General features: G+C 45.8%; 1 protein-coding gene across 2 annotated transcripts in view; it reads right to left on the bottom strand.

Moving 5' to 3' along the window:
• Window positions 1-1,573: 1,573 nt before the first annotated feature.
• The window catches only part of NOC2L (NOC2 like nucleolar associated transcriptional repressor), a 108,997-nt gene continuing 92,603 nt past the window's right edge, over window positions 1,574-17,967 (bottom strand). For both annotated transcript variants that reach the window (XM_073585348.1, XM_073585347.1), the window contains exons 17-19: window positions 13,851-13,983; window positions 8,415-8,531; window positions 1,574-3,999 (exon numbers count right to left, since the gene is read on the bottom strand). In XM_073585348.1, coding sequence (XP_073441449.1) covers window positions 3,824-3,999; window positions 8,415-8,531; window positions 13,851-13,983 — 426 coding nt within the window. In that variant the 3' untranslated portion in view covers window positions 1,574-3,823. The remainder of the gene's footprint in view (window positions 4,000-8,414; window positions 8,532-13,850; window positions 13,984-17,967) is intronic.

Raw genomic sequence — 17,967 nt, 5'->3', positions numbered from 1 at the left:
ATGACTGGAAGAAATGTTATGAAGCCAGGCAGGACAGGGTTAATGCACACAGCTCTGGTTGGGATACTCTTGAAGTTGTGCAGAACAAAAAAGGAATTTTTAATGTTTTCTTAAAACCGCTGTGCCACGTTTTATAGCTGGGGACTACAGACCGTAAGCATTGCCGTACAGCAGCACAGCGCCCAGATCTGGCGCAAATGGGACACAATGGAAAACCACATTGTAAAATCTAATATTTTACATGCAGGAAGCCTTATATACTAACTATGTAGTTTGATAAATTTGTCCTGACCAAGAAATGCCGCCCGCACTGGACCTTAATTAGTGATGAGCGAACATCCTCGGATAAGGTGTTATCTGAGCATGCACGAGTGCCGAGTGTCCTTGGCGAGAGCGTATACTATCTTCACGTCCCCGTGGCTGCATGTGCTGCGCCTGTTGAACAGCCACGAGACATGCAGCCGCGGGGACTCAAACATATTTTTTGAGCACGCCGAAGACACTCAGTTAGCACTAGAGCATGCTCAGATAAGGTATTATCTGAGTACGTTCGCTCATCACTATAACTAATCCATTCCATGCGTTTATTCCAAAGATGTGTGTAGGTAACGTAGTCCTTCCTGTTAGTGTGTGCCGTGCCATGCATCCATATGGATTTTTTGCTTCCTGTTTTGCCCAAAACCATTTTCTAAGGCTAGTTTCACATTTGCGTTTCAGGGCGCAGCGACGGCCCCCCTGCCGCGCCCCTCCGATAGCTCCGCCTCCGGGCGCATGACGCTGCATGCGTCCCCTATCTTTATCACTGAGGACGCAGGCCGTGCGCAGTATGCGTTTGGCGGCGCCTGCGTCCTTTTGACAGTGCGCCGAGCGCAACCAAATTGCAACAGGTTGCGTTTGGCGCTGGTCAGCGCACCGCCAAAACGCATACTGCGCACGGCCTGCGTCCTCAGTGATAAAGATAGGGGACGCATGCAGCGTCATGCACCCGGAGGCGGTGCTATCGGAGGGGCGCGGCAGGGGGCAGGGCTTAGCGTCGGCCGTGCGCAGGCCGTCGCTGCGCCCTGAAACGCAAATGTGAAACTAGCCTAAGACATCCCAAATATCTTCAGGCATCAATGTCATCCAGCAGGTGTTTGCTCGAGATCTCTGAGCTGCTGTAAAGATTTGGCGGTGCCACTGGTTATACTGGAGAAGGACTGGGGCTATACATGAATAATCACCATCAGCATCTGTGAACCCTGGCGGCTGAGTGAGGACTACTTCTGATGGAGGGCAGCACCGAACCTGTGGCTGTCAAGTCATTGTTAGATCTGGACGTATGTTGGACACCGCCAAGGTCTTCTACTTAACGCAGCTTGGCTGCCCAAGTGATAAAACAAAGCTGTGTCTGTAAAGTCACAAGATGCAGTTTGTCTGAAGAGGCAACATCTGACAGCTCATATTTTCCAGAGTTGCGATAATGGCCCTATACGAACTAAAACAAGGACATTAAAAAAAAAAAATTAAAATAAATATCAAAACAAAACGATGTTTCCTTTCTGCAGAACTTTAAGGCTCACCATGGTAGAAGATAGAAATTCACATTATAATTTTATTTCTAATGTAATGAAAGAGACTCTGCACCAATCCTGAGCAGTAATGGTTAATGATATTTCCAATAAGCTGGAAAACTAAAAGTTTCCTTTACGCCTTATGGTGGATGCATAAGATATGCCGACGGGATAATTCAATCCTTGCTGCCAAACCATAGAAAAGAAGGCAGAAATGGAGAATCTACACGCAATGTCATGTACTTTGTTATCCAAAATATATCAGTCACATAGTTCAGTTGACGATCTGGCCAATTATGTCAAAGACAAAATTGGCCATATCAGACAGAAAATTTTTCCTCCAATTTCATGCCGCTTTCTCCCTCGCACACTGCATCGAGCTCACTTTAGGTCTTTGAAATGGTGACGGGAGAAGACGTTACCAGGCTCCTCGAGTTTTCTCGCCCTACTACCTGCACCAGAGACCCCATTACTTCACATCTCCTTCAAAACCTGGAGCCCCCTATTGCCTCAGATTGTAGTTTGCGAGCAGGACCCTCACTCCTCTTGTATCACAGTTACGTATTTTTCTGTAATGTCTTTATTGTCTGTACAAGTCCCCTCTGAAACGTAAAGCGCTACGGAATATGTTGGCACTATAGAAATAAAAATTATTATATAGACATGTCTATCTGGTTTGCTTTCATGACCATCAAGCCGTTGTATGCAAACTCCTCAATTTGTAAAACAGCAATATTTGCAATTTTCAGCATCCAAACCAGCTGCACACGAAGGTTTACCTGCTGCATTCCAAACAACCACTGTAATGACATAAGTTGTGTGCAAGACCACATTGTGACCAATAAACCTTGGTTTTCTGGCCACTTGGAAGAAGTTAAGCTATGTGCAAACGTAGTTTTAGGTCCTGTGGATTTTTCGGCGTGGATTTGGAAAAATTCGCAGGTAAAATTCTCAGGTCAAAAGACCTGCGGATTAGCCCTGCGGTTTCACACCTCTACAATGGAGAAGGTGTGAAACCGCAGCGGAATCCGCACAAAGAATTGTCATGCTGCGGATTTGAACGCGCGGAAAAATCCGCAGCATGTGCACTGCTTTATTCAGTTTACCATTGAAAACAATGGTACTGTACAACGCACCTAAATCTGCTGCGGACCCGCAGGGCCTGAAACGCTGCAGATCCGCAGCAGAATCCGCACCGTATGCACATGGCCTAAGGCCATGCCGGTCGGAAAACAGGCAAAAGCGTTTGCACACCATACTTTTTTAGATGCTGACACCTTGCTATGCACATCCATGTTTCACTGTCAAGAGTACGGATCTCCCTGGTATCCCCTGACCTGAACTCAAAAGCCTCATATATGCCTGCGAGGCTTTTGAGTTTGGTTGAGAAGATCAGTGACCAATCTGTATACTAAAACCATGAAACACAGATGTGTGAACCCAGTCTTACAGCCAGTATTCCCCAAAGACTAGTTAATTTTCAGGGGTGGGGGTTATGCATTTTTTAACAACCTATCCTTCAGCTTAAAGCTACCGATACCTATTTCAGATGGTGATCTTTGTGAATGGGGGCCCCCAATGAAACTAGTCAGGAGGATTGATCAGGCATATTGCCGCCTCCTGTGTTCATTTCTTAGGACTATACACAGGTTTATGGTGCAGTCATAATAGCTCAGGTAAATGGTGGTCCTTACTCCTCTTCTAGGCACATATTAAATAAAAACTCAACAAATGTGGAGAAATTGTGGGTCTTACATAAAAAAAAAAAAAAAAAAAAAAATATTTGTCAACATGTTCTGTACACAATATTACATCCACCTTCTCACAAGACCAGAAATGTCCAGGCCACATCCAATGCCGCAGGATCAGATGTAGATCAGGATGAACCATGTCTTCCACTCAGATATATTAGAGTGAATGTAATATTCAGCGGGAAGCTGACATGTGGAGACTGTGGGACATTGTACTGACTGAAGGGTTACACAGCCGGCCCCAAATCATCGACAACGGAACCAGATTTTCCCACAGTATCTTTGCTGCATTGGGACTATGTGCATCCCGCAGGCACTGAAATATTTATCACTGCATCTCCTTGCCTGCGATGTGTTTTGGGGGTGCAGGGCACGTTAGGATGGTACATGATCCGGGTTTGTCTGCAAAGGTGCCAATTATACCAGTATAAGAGCTGGCAACGGGCATCCGGTAGAAAAAGTGGTCAGACACTTGCAGTACGCCAACCAGCAGACAGAGTTTCTGGCCCCCATGGCGCATGTTTACTCATCGTCTGAGAATTCGAGATCCTGCACAATATCTTCTTCCCCTTTGGCGAGTTCCTTTAGGTCGGCCTGAGAGAGGCGCTGCGGCCCCTTATTCTTCTTCTGGATCTTTTTCTTCTGCGTTCCGGAGTCTCCCTCCTCCTCGTCGTCTTCTTCATCATCCTGCGATTCCCCTGTGGGCGGAAGAGCAAATATAAATTCTGCTTTATCAGGAAGGAACAAGCCGGCCGAGGGTGGCTCATCACTAATTAATCTCAGCGCTCATTAATTTATCGCCGCTTTCTGCAGCATCCAGATAGAGAGGACACTTGTCCAAGCCGAGCGCTGTAGCCAGATGTGCGTCTGAAGGAAAGACGCTTTCTCGGAGGATTCACCCCCCCCCATTACAAAACAGCCCAGTCCTCTATATAATGGGGGGCACTGCTGTATTAAGACGGTACTGCCCGGGAATAAAAGGATAAATTATGTATTAACACATGTCCAGTTGTTCAATTCCTAGATCCTTTGTAGTTTGCTGTCAGAATACACACGCATTATGCTAACAAATCGGTTTATTCGGCACCTATCATCACTTTGCAGCAAAGCAACTATTACATAGGAAATTATTTTGGCTGTTATCAGAACTACTCTTTTTATTAGTTATATTACAAAATTTATGCATCTCCAGACCGTCCAGGCAGCACATTTTTGCTGAATACCAAGATCTGTAAAGAAAGGAATAACTGACCTCTGAGAATGTGATAATACTAAGAAATGTGTAAAAATCCCAATATGTAACATGCAATAATACTGCATGCTCCATCTCTTAAAGGAACAGCAAATAAATGCAAGTTATTAAAGTTTAGTAAAAAAAAAAAAATTTGCAGGACCGTGGGGTCCAGCGAACCTGATCCTACCTGCCGGCATCTCCGGGGCAATTTTTTCATTAGTATGCCCAGGAAACGTTGTGCAGCAATGGTGACGTAGTGTTGGACCTACTAATCAAGAGAGGAGCAGGGGATGTTGGCAGGTGGGCAGAGCTCATCAAGAGAGGAGTAGGGGATGTAGGCAGGTGGGCAGAGGTCATGAAGAGAGGAGCAGGGGATGTCAGCAGAGGTCATCAAGAGGGGAGCAGGGGATGACGGCAGAGGTTATCAAGAGAGGAGCAGTGGAAGTCAGCAGAGGTCATCAAGAGAGGAGCATGGGATGTAAGCATAAGTTATCAAGAGAGAAGCAGGGGATGTCGGTAGGTGGGCAGAAGTCATCAAGAAAGGAGCATGGGATGTAAGCATAGGTTATCAAGAGAGGAGCAGGGGATGATAGGTGGGCAGAGGTCATCAAAAGAGGAGCAGGGGATATCTGCAGAAGTTATCAAGAGGAGCAGGGGGATGTTGGCAGTTGGGCAGAGGTCACCAAGAGAGGAGCAGGGGATGTAAGCATAGGTTATCAAGAGAGGAGCAGGGGATGTAAGCATAGGTTATCAAGAGAGGAGCAGGGGATGTAAGCATAGGTTATCAAGAGAGGAGCAGGGGATGTCGGTAGGTGGGCAGAGGTCACCAAGAGAGGAGCAGGGGATGGCGGCTGAGGTTATCAAGAGAGGAGCAGGGGATGCCAACAGGTAGGCAGAGGCTTGCACGACTTTAGAGCATCAGCTACGGATGTCTGATGTGGCTGCTGGACACGGATCTTGTGAATCATTTCGCTCCACTGTTACTTATTACCGTATATAAAAAGTTACGGCATTACTTTTCAGTACATAGCGTTCACTTTTTTCAGGCTCTCGCCTTGCTCTGAGCTTTACAGGGCAACTCTTCAGGGTGGATTTTTCTGCCAAATCTGGTAGCGGCACGGGTTGATTTACCATGGATCTCACCATACTTATTGCAAAGTGAAAATCCAGAGTTAACTGACATGCTGAGACTTTAAAAAGAAAAAAAAAAAAATCTTAATCTCTGTTCAGATTTCCCCATAAAAAAAAAAAAAAAAAAAAAAATTAAAAATGAAGAACTGCCCAGCATGTAAAAATATTCCTGCTACTGCAATAAGGGTCAGATATTGGTGTGCAAATCCGCTAATCCTCCTTTTTATGGATAGGAAATAACCTTCATATTTTGGGAATAATGCCGGTCTCTAGCCTCGTTCTTGGGATCAATTGGGTCAGACTCTTAGCAATAAGTGACTAACCCTAATTTTGTCATTTTATGGATTGGGAATAACTTCATATTTTGGAATTTTTTTTCCGGTAACAGAATATAGTCTTAATGCTTTCAGAAAAAAACAAAAATAAAACGGCGCTTCTATAAAACGTCTTTATCTTTACGCAATTGATATCAGGGAATGGAAAGACAACCTCCGTACTATGTGCCCGGAATCTGGGATGTGCCGGTAATGTCTGGGAGGAGGCTCGGCGTATGATCGGATGGATGAGTATCGTGCTATGTAAATGTGCACATGGGGGGAGCAGTAGTGCGTTGTGCCTGCCAGATCTCCGCTCTCCCTGTATCTGGTGATTAATGACACAGGGCCTGCGATAAAGCGTTCTGTCCCACACTGCCTCCACAGCTCATTACCGGCCAGCTGTACTGCATTAACCCCTTAATGCCTCCAGATTCCTGCAACTCCCTCAACTCAAAAATATGATATACTAGCTGAAGAGCCCGGCGCTGCCCGGGCATAGTAACTAACTGTGGTTAGTTATAGCAAGTTATAATTATCCTCCATCCCATAGTCGAGTGCCCATATACCCATCACACATCCTCCATCCCATAGTCCCATGCCCATATACCCATGACACATCCTCCATCCCATAGTCCCATGCCCATATACCCATCATACATCCTCCATCCCATAGTCCCATGCCCATATACTCATCATACATATCCTCCATCCCATAGTCCCATGCCCATATACTCATCATAGATATCCTCCATCCCATAGTCGAGTGCCCATATACCCATCACACAACCTCCATCCCATAGTCCCGTGCCCATATACCCATCATACACATCCGCCATCCCATAGTCCCGTGCCCATATACCCATCATACATATCCGCCATCCCATAGTCCCGTGCCCATATACCCATCATACATATCCGCCATCCCATAGTCCCGTGCCCATATACCCATCATACATATCCACCATCCAATAGTCCCGTGCCCATATACCCATCATATATATCCGCCATCCCATAGTCCCGTGCCCATATACCCATCATACATATCCGCCATCTCATAGTCCCGTGCCCATATACCCATCATACATATCCCGCCATCCCACAGTCCCGTGCCCATATACCCATCATACATATCCGCCATCCCACAGTCCCGTGCCCATATACCCATCATACATATCCGCCATCCCATAGTCCAGTGCCCATATACCCATCATACATATCCGCCATCCCATAGTCTCGTGCCATATACCCATCATACATATCCGCCATCCCATAGTCCCGTGCCCATATACCCATGACACATTTACGCCATCCCATAGTCCAGTGCCCATATACCCATCATACATATCCTCCATCCCATAGTCCCGTGCCCATATACCCATCATACATATCCGCCATCCCATAGTCCCGTGCCCATATACCCATCACACATCCTCCATCCCATAGTCCCGTGCCCATATACCCATCATACATATCCTCCATCCCATAGTCCAGTGCCCATATACCCATCTCACATCCTCCATCACATAGTCAACCATTATAACGTCATAATCAGCGGCGGGGTTGCAACCTATGATGACATCAGCGTCGCTATGGCAACCATTATGACATCATAATGAGGGGCGGGGCTTGATACACACTTTTTCCCATTATGTAGATGGGGCAAAATTGTTTGGTGAATTGTAACGCGCGGGGTTAAAATTTCACCTCACAACATAGCTTAGGACACTCTCCAGACGTGTGACTGTGCCAAATATTGTGGCTGTAGCTGCGACGGTGCGGATGCCAATCCCAGACATACACACACACACACACACACACATACACACACTTGAGCTTTATATATTAGATAATATAAATGTAATATATATACACACACACAGTGTGTGTGTGTGTGTGTGTGTGTGTGTGTGTGTGCGTGCGTGCGTGCGTGCTCGCTCTAACAAAAAAACAATTAAAATAAAAAAAGGTTATACTCACCTTCCGACGGCCTGCGATCTCCACTCCACGAGCCCGGCCTCGCGGTCCCAGTAATGCATTCCGCCTTAGACCGGAGATGACTTCACTCTCGCGAGAGCGCAACGTCATCAGCGGTGTTTCGTGCAATGCATTACTGGGACCACAAAGCCGGGCGCGTGGAGTGGAGATCGCGGGCCGTCGGAAGGTGAGTATAAAACTATTTTTTATTTTAACAGAGACCATGCTAACCAAGTGACTTCGGTATGCTCTAGAAATACGTTTCGAGAACCCCGCGCCAGTTCGACAGCCGCAAGACATGCAGGCACGGGGACACAAACATTTTTCGAACACGTAGAAGAACATGTGGTTAGCACCTAAGCATGCACAGGTAACGCCTTATCCCAGCACATTTGCTCATCACTACTCATCAGCCGATAAAGGCATGGATTGTTAGTTAACAGATTCTAGATCTTACCATCGAAATCGCTGCTGTCATTGTCGTCCTCCACCTCGTACTCGCCCTCCTCTCCTTCGCTGCTCAGATCAGAGACCTCTTCAGATGAATCATCCCCGCTCTTCGATTTTGACTTTGCTGATAAGAAAGAAAATTAATTATGTATGTTGTGGATCCAATTTATGAGCACTAAAGGGGGTCGCAGTGGTGGTTCGTAAAGAAATTTAAAAAAAAAAAAAAAAAGACAGTTTTCCTCATCTAGTAAGGCTGAGCATCCGCTAGTGGCCGAGCCAATGAGGTCAATACAAGAATTTTATTCTTTTCGAAATTTAACATTGGGTTGAAATTATTCAAGAAAGTGCCAAGTTTAGATGGAAATAAAGAGCCTTGGGATTTCAAAGCGGTTTATATTAATACCGACGCGTTTCTGTGCTGGATTGGTGCCTTTCTCAATGTATAAAAACCTAAGTTTGGAAACGTGACTGTTTCCATTTCACCATTATACGCCTGGAAGAACCCCTTCTCCCGGGAATGGGGCAGCGGCTTTCCACGCATTTATAGGTGTTGGGCCTGCACACAACGCTAACATCGCTTTCACTAGTCCTTCACCAGACTGTATAGCCTTAATCTGTGTGCGCTTCTGTCCCTCTCCCGAGCTTCTCTATGAAAGGGAGTGGTCTCATCATGTAAAAACGAGCAACTTTGCACTTTGTTATCAAAAATACGCTCCGTTCTCAAGCATGAAGAGATTTTTAGATTTATTGTTTGCTGCCTAGGTTACCAGCCACCACTGCAGTGTGATCAGAGGTGGCTTTGGTCTGCTAGTTAATGAGCACAGCTCTTACAAACTCTTTGCTATAGCCTAAGTGCTGCTCTGAATGTAGCTCCTAGGCCCCTCCTATGCTGCAAGCAGGGGCCAACATTACCCATTTAGCATAAGAGAGAACATGGATGAAGCAGAAGGCTTAGCCATGCCGCCAGTCTGAACTGTCAATCATTAGGGCCACACCGCCCTCCCGGCATGCAAGAAACCGGGAGGCAGCAGAATGGTGTGATCCTGAAATGGAAAATGAGTTAACTAGTAATGAGCGAGCGTGCTCGGATAAGACGTTATCAGAGCATGCTCGAGTGCTAGTAGAGTGTTCAAGCCGCCGCGGCTGCATGTCTTACGGCTGTTCTGTTTGTTGGATAATCCCTGCATGTGTTGCAGCTGTGGAATTGCTGCGAGACATGCCGCCGCGGCGACTCAAACACACTATTAGCACTTAAGCATGCTCAGATAGCACCTTATCAGAGCATGCTCGCTCATCACTAGTAATAACCCCTTTAAAGCCCCAACTGCCCCAGATATAGAAGGAAAATCTTCCTGGTTAGGCAGAAATATGGGAGTCAGGAGCGTGTAATACGGCAGCGGTGCACAAGAGCACTAGAGTGGGCGACACTGCAGACTAGCACAGATGAGGCCAGGGGAACCAAGCGCTCCACACAACGAGGAGGATGTGTTATGCGTGCAGTGTCCTGATAAACATAAATCCGGCAGGGTGCGAATGCCAAGTCTGGATGACAGGAAGCGAGAATGTTCCTGAATGAGAGAGCGTAACACCGTGAAATGCTCGAGAGACCAGACGAGAGGCATGAAAGGAAAAACACAGACAGAAAGATCATCGGGGATGAAGGAGGAGTGACATATTACAGAAGAAAAAAATTTTTAAAAATCCAAAAAAAATTTGGTATTTTAAAACAGGTGATGTGTGAAAAGAATGGAGGGATTCAATCAGTGCGAAGCGGTGAGGAGAGAAACCTACAGAGCCCTGCTCGGGGTAAACGTGGGCTGAGTAACGAGCCAGGTCTCCAGCTTCCATTAGTGCGCCGTCAGTAAGCACTCGCACGCTGCTCATTAGAGAGGCTCTCACGGATACTCCAGCTGCCCACTCCTCTCTGCTAATTACCTGACGAGGAGAACATCCGGCGGTGCTGGAAGAGCCATTAATAAGCCCTGGCTGCACGGTGTGCTCCGGCACAGATCTGTCACCAGCGTCTTCCGAGGAGATGTCTTATATGTGCACATTGCATAATTATATATATATATATATAATATGCGTATGTGCATATGTGTATGCATATGTGTGGGAATGTGGGTGTATATATATATATACACACACACACACACACACACACACATATACACATATACATACACACACACACTCTATGATTTATGGAATACCTACAGAGTATACCGGACCAGCAGAAGGCAGAGAACTCAGCAAAAATGTATCCATAGGATCAGAGAGAGATTTTGCCTAAACAAGGCCTAAAGAATATTACATAAATAAAATGCAAAATTAGTAATAATTTTGCAAGTAAAAAAATAAATATAAAGAACCTCTCAAACCGAATTACCTCCCTGGCTCTGATTTTTGAAGGTGCCTTTTTCTTTACCGTTCAGCTTTCTATAAGGGAACCTGTAAAAACTAAAGGCTGGTGCACTGTAGATTCGTAAAAGGGCCCCTGGATTGTGCCAGAATACCTACACGGTCAATGAGTTGGCAATTCCCATGTATAACAGTATAAATCCAGGTCTACATTCTCATATACAGCTGGAAACAGTGACAGTTCTCACAAAAGCCAATCTGTGACTGGGGCGGCCTTTCCCCTGGTTATTTCTCAGTGCAGCGCTCCCATACCGTGCACGGAGAGCGGACATCTGACGTCTAATCTTTGCAGCATGTTGCAGTCCGGGCCATTGAGGACAGATGTTCCAAATTATCTCTCATCCCCTAAGGGGTCATAAGCTACAAATGGAAGGTCCACCTGCGGTCAGAGAGGCCTGTGTGGGACCTACGGACACAATTAACAACAGATTTTTGGCACGGCATATAAGCTGCTGTGTGGGCAGGGGGGGGGGGGTCGGGCTACAGTGACATCATCAGATGAATAAAGAGGACCCCCCTCAGAGAAGAGAGTCTACGGAACAAAGTTTTCTGAATGTTCAAGAGATGAGATTTATCTCAAAATCTGCAAACCCCACAGACGACTAGAAAAAGGAATGCAAAGATGGAGACTGAAAACGAATTACAGGGAAGAAAACAAGATCATAAGAGTATAGAAAACAATAAAACATAAGTGCAAGATACAGAAAACTAAGGTATAGAGAAATCCTGGTGTAAAAGAAGAAGCTGCAAAGGACTAGCCTTACACGTAATACTGAAGGTGGTGCGTTATTAAGAGGTTGAGTTGAACAGCTATTCATGGGATATCCTGCTTCACCTCTCAAATAGTTCCTCAGATGAAGGTGTGTGCAAAGTCCTGCAGCCTACATTTCCATGATGCCTCAGGCTTGCCAGAGTCTGAAGCAGAGTCTCTTGCGGTGCTCCGAGTTCTATATGGTGGCAGCAAGTGATAGGATAGAACAGAAGTTTTAGGTCACACAGCTAAGTGATTCCTCCTGCTTGTGATAGGTTACTCCTTATAAGTTGTAACAAGCAGGAGGCAGGAAAGAGCAGTATTAGGTTGTTTTACATAGAGCACACTGATGAAACAGAACACAGTACTGACAGACCATAATACAGACAGGCAGTGTGAATCAGAGAAGATTTATAACTAATAATTGCATTGACTCTTCATGTGAATCAGAGAAGATTTATAACTAATAATTGCATTGACTCTTCAACTGTACCACTGCTTGCTGATGGAAGGCAGAAAGGACATCTTCATAATTTATAATTGTTGCATAGTTCTTCTGATTAGCTATATCGCTTATCTCATGTGCAGGGCATTGCAGTAGCTTCAGTATCCATGGTTATGACCACTCATATAGTGACAGTTCGTTATTTAGTCGTTAGTGGTTGTAAGCATGCATATCTAAAGCTACTGCAATGCCCTGCACTTGGGGTAAGCGACATAGAAATGAAGTATAGATCTTCTGATTAGCTAGATGATGGACGGAAGAAAAAGTAGGTGGGAAGGTGTATTGAGATTATTATTACACCTACAACATATTGGGATAGGATCTTGGAGATGGGAATACCCCTTTAAAATGTGAACACCTAATTTAAATCACTAATTATAACGTTGGCAAAAGCAGATTTTAAGAACTAGCCAGAGAGAGGACCGAGGTCCAATATGATTTTTGGACCAATTTGTAAACTATTAAGTTAGGACGAGACATGATGATCAGAAGAGTGTCCTCCTAAAAACCAATAAGACCAAACCTAGAGAGCAAGGACTGATAAAATAACAAAATATATGTGTACGTATCCTCAGGAAATGCATTAAAGGTCTGATAGTGTATTACCACAATTGGACCTGCATCTATGTGGAGAGATGTATAGAGAAACTTGTTTTAGTCAGTGAATTCAGACTTTTCCTTTAGTACCATTGCCCCCGGCCCTCTGAGATGAAGTCTGCCTTGACTAACATGCGACAGAATGGCCGGTGGTGCGGAGCTCACCGATACCAGCACGGTGCTGTAATAGAAGCCACAAGAAGAACAAGTCCGTTCAGGACATTTCTTCCTCCTAAATCTTCCCCAGTCACCCATTATTGGGAAGTGGAAGGAACCGCAGCAACTCAGCCACAAAGTGGAGACCCGTAACGTTACAGAACGGGGGGCCGAGTGATGAGGAGGAGAGGGCAGAAAAGTCACTAACACTCTGCTGACTCCATAACTGCAAAGTCCAAACCTCCTCTGGTATTAACATCATCACAAACATTGAGCCCCGCTGGGAGATTCATGCGGCCTTACATCACCAAGCACAATGCTGGAAGTCGGATGGAGTGGTGTAAAGCACGTTTGGAAAACTTGAGCCCCGACCTCAACCACAACAAAAAACTTTGAGATGAACTATAACAGATTTCGAGCCTTGTCCAGCATCAGTGTCCAACCTCACAGATGCTCTTCTAGATAAATATACAAAAATTCCTGCTGAACTAATCTTACATCTGTGTGTGAACCATATCAATGTAGATAAACAGCTTCCTGGCCAAGTAAATCTTCCTCCATGAGGCCCGTCGACAGCCATTAAGCCAGGTTTCACATCTGCATTAGGCTCATTGGTATCGTAATTGCGTTTCAAATTAGGGTCCAAAAGCTGAGGAGGCGCACAATAATAGTCCTTAAAGAATACGCCGCCCAAAACTGCTTTCCTTTTGGGCTAATTAAAGACTCATCAACCCCAGATAGCGAGGACAGTCTGCAGCAGCAATTACCAGCAGCTCGTAGAAAATTGGCAAAATGTTGTTTCTTTTTTTTGCATTCGCCTGCCCCTGCCAACACACAAGTGCTTTCTAAATCAATGTCTCAAGTAGGGCAAACACTTTCTTATAGGATTCGCTCCTCGGCTGTAAAGATAATAAAAGTTTGCATTTGCTGTCAAGTGGTTACAAAGAGACCCGAGAGCTAGGACAATCCTCACCACCGGGGGTCGCTATCCCAATGCATTCATCTTTGCTCACCTTTCAGAGACAGGCCCCCTGTGCCACTCTCGGAATCGCTGTCAGATTCGAACAGGTCTTTGAATGCTTTCTTATCTTCTACCTTCTTCTCTATATTTCTCTTCTTGATCTCTGGGAGATTCAAGTCCTCCATCTAGGGGAAAAAAAGCAACAACAAAAACCCACATCAATAGGAGAGCAAATAAAGAAACAAACGCATCCATGTCATTTACCTACTCTGATACATCGAAGAGTGGACGATCTACTGTTGTTGAGCAGCTGAAAAGACATTACCGTAGAACCTGTCAGCAGAGAACGACTGTTCAAACCAAGCACAGGCACCTGATGCACCCTTGGTGTGGCTAAGAATCTCAATACACCTTCCCACCTACTTTTTCTTCAGTCCATCACTGCCTTTCTTCTGACTCCTGTAAGGCCAGCGCCGTCAATCAAGGAAGAGAAAGGTGAAAAACTGGGAGCACTGAGCTGTCTGGCCGCGCTGTAATGCACCAAGCACCTGTGCTAAGTTTGAACAGACATTTTCTGCTGACAGACTCCCTTTAACAAAGTATCTCCTCTAAGCTCCGTAGAGTTGACAAGGATTTTAAAGGGATAATTAAAGAGTTCAAGATAATGATTGAAAAATTATGAAATCACAAATTTTTTTTTTTTTAACCCTTTTCCTTCTTCGCTCTCCATTGAAAAATAGAAAAGGCACGGAATGTAGTAATCATTTCTCAACTGCGAATCCACAAGGCACAATGTATAGCATGCCATAACACGAGAAGAGCTCCTCCTCCTATCACATTTGCATCCTCTTAGGCTGGTTTCACATTTGCGTTAAAGGCCGCAGCGTCGGCCTGCGCACGGCCGCCGCTAAGCCCCACCCCATGCCGCGCCTCCGCCGGTAGCTCCGCCTATCAGCGCATGATGCAGCATGCGTCCTGCGTCCCCTATCTTTATCACTGGGGACGCAGGCCGTGCGCAGTATGTGTTTGGCGGCGCATGCATCCTTTTGACGGTGCGCTGAGCGCAACCAAATTGCAACAGGTTGCGTTTGGCGCTGGTCGGCGCACCGTCAAAAGGACGCATGCGCCGCCAAACGCATACTGCGCACGGCCTGTGTCCCCAGTGATAAAGATAGGGGACGCAGGACGCATGCAGAGTCATGCGCCGATAGGTGGAGCTACCGGCGGAGGCGCGGCAGGGGGCGGGGCTTAGCGGCGGCCGTGCGCAGGCCGACGCTGCGGACTTCGCAAATGTGAACCGGCCTTAATATATTGCAGTCATCATATTATATAGCGCTGTGCACTTACAATTGCTCATTTTCCTTTCTACCTGGCTAATTCATCTGTTTTCCATTAGGTCTATGACATCATGTGATTGAAAACAGACTAGCTGAATCTTTCCAAGCTCCATGTACAAACAGGAGGTCAATTTTCCCTGCACGAGCAATCACTACAAAACACCCTGGCAGGAGGAGAAGGGAGCAGGTGAGGCAGGAGTTGAAGAGGGGGATGATAAATGCAGGAAAAAAGACTTCCTGTTCTACATAGAGACAAGAGAAGAATTATCTGGGTAGAATGGCAAAAGTTGGGCATACATAGAAAGAAATTTGGCTCTTTGATCAATCCTTAAAGGGGTTCCCCTCGCATACGATATTGAAGACCTATACGTTTCACATCGTTGGGGGTCGTACATTCGGCACCCCCATGGATCAGCTGCTATCAGCTCTGGCCATGGCTGAAAACAAACGTTGAATGTGGCGCCAATCAATGTGGAGCAACCAGAGATGCTAGCGGCTGATCACTGGTGGTCGTACTGGGGTTGTAGTCTGCGTACCGATCCGAACACTGATGACCTAACCTAGGGAGATGCGCGGAGGTCTGCTTGTAATTTACAGACAGATGTTTCAAGGTTTTTGACCCATGTCAATACAGAGCTGGTCGAGGTCTTTGCTTCTCCTTATAGGCCAGGCAATGCTCCTTGGGAAAAAAAATATGCAAATTTGCTCTTCTCTAAAGGAGGAAAGCTGCCCTCTACTGCCATCTACTGGAGGGTATGTCAATGTAGGCTAAGCCATGCAGTCGCTGGGACTCAAAGATAGTATTTGAGCACTCCAAAGACACTCTATTTAACGCATGAGCATGCTCTAACACCTTATCTAAGCACCCTCACTCATCACTAATCATTACTCAGACCGGAAAAGCATTGGGGGTACGAGTAGACACAAAGCGGTTAGGCGGCAAAAACTTCTCCCAATTGGCAACTGCAGTGATCCGCGAGTGATTTTACCAGCAGAATGCTGAATGAGGGAGGATTTCAACGATCCTCTCCAAAAACCCCACAAGTTAATGTACACGATAAACCTGAGGCAAAATAGAAAATGGTTAAAAAGAGTGATGCCCGGGACTCTGAATAGGTAACCCTCTAAAATTAATTAAATAGTCAGGCACCAAAAAAATATACGCCATTTATAGAAAGGGTACAACTGTTGATCCATCCGGTTCTGAAAGTCAGCATGAAAAATAGGATTATGTAATCTGCAGAACACAAAGGGGGATTCATCGGCGGCCCCCTCTCTCCTGTCAGATCGCTGCTACCCCTCGTTAATAACCAGACGATAATGAGATAACAGGAAGCCCCGCGAGAGGCTCCCAGGCCGGCATCTTTTATTTCCTCGATTTTATTTTTTTCCCTCTTATTGAAGTAGCTGAGCCCTCCGCTCGTTAATCTGCTGCTCTTAATGAAGGAGCTAACGACTGCTGCCACCCTTCCACAGCGGCGTCATTAGAGGCTGTTAGAAGCTCCAGGAAAAATGCTTAGCGCGGTAATTATTAGCGCTGACGAGAGACGAAAGCTCTCACACACTCACCTACGCACAACCGTGTACGGGCGCCGCCGCAGACAGCCGTCACATCTACCAGAGCAGCCGCCCGCGCTGCTGACGCCCGCGCTCTCCGGGAAACCGACAGGCTCATTAGATCTGGAGGTCTAATGTCCACAAGTCTCGGCCACACAGCTGTACGGAGCCGGGGGCACCGTGTGTGTCGCCATATAGCGCTCCATGTGCTCTTATAATCCTTTCCATGGAGCCATTTTCTTTTATGTTACGGTTATATAGTGTCCAATATAAAAATATACATTTAAAAGGGTTTCCCATTTCCCGGAAAGTTGGGTCACCTAGACGTGTATATGTATATAAAGTTGTGGCCAAAAGTATTGACACCCCTGCAATTCTGTCAGATAATACTCAGTTTCTTCCTGAAAATGATTGCAAACACAAATTCTTTGGTATTATTATCTTCATTTAATTTGTCTTAAATGAAAAAAACACAAAACAGAATGAAGCAAAAAGCAAAACATTGATCATTTCACAAAAAACTTCAAAAATGGGCCAGACAAAAGTATTGGCACCCTCAACCTAATACTTGGTTGCACAACCTTTAGCCAAAATAACAGCGACCAACCGCTTCCGGTAACCATCAATGAGTTTCTTACAATGCTCTGCTGGAGTTTTAGACCATTCTTCTTTGGCAAACTGCTCCAGGTCCCTGATATTAGAAGAGTGCCTTCTCCAAACTGCCATTTTTAGATCTCTCCACAGGTGGTCTATGGGATTCAGGTCTGGACTCATTGCTGGCCACCATAGAAGTCTCCAGTGCTTTCTCGCAAACCATTTTCTAGTGCTTTTTGAAGTGTGTTTTGGGTCATTGTCCTGCTGGAAGACCCATGACCTCTGAGGGAGACCCAGCTTTCTCACACTGGGCCCTACATTATGCTGCAAAATTTGTTGGTAGTCTTCAGACTTCATAATGCCATGCACACGGTCAAGCAGTCCAGTGCCAGAGGCAGCAAAGCAACCCCAAAACATCAGGGAACCTCCGCCATGTTTGACTGTAGGGACCGTGTTTTTTTCTTTGAATGCCTCTTTTTTTATCCTGTAAACTCTATGTTGATGCCTTTGCCCAAAAAGCTCTACTTTTGTCTCATCTGACTAGAGAACATTCTTCCAAAACGTTTTAGGCTTTTTCAGGTAAGTTTTGGCAAACTCCAGCCTGGCTTTTTTATGTCTCGGGGTAAGAAGTGGGGTCTTCCTGGGTCTCCTACCATACAGTCCCTCTTCATTCAGACGCCG

The sequence above is a fragment of the Dendrobates tinctorius genome, unplaced genomic scaffold (assembly GCF_039654945.1).
Source record: "Dendrobates tinctorius isolate UK_male_01 unplaced genomic scaffold, ASM3965494v1 ptg000086l, whole genome shotgun sequence".
Classification (NCBI taxonomy): domain Eukaryota; kingdom Metazoa; phylum Chordata; class Amphibia; order Anura; family Dendrobatidae; genus Dendrobates; species Dendrobates tinctorius.
This window is presented reverse-complemented; position numbering and strand designations above follow the sequence as displayed.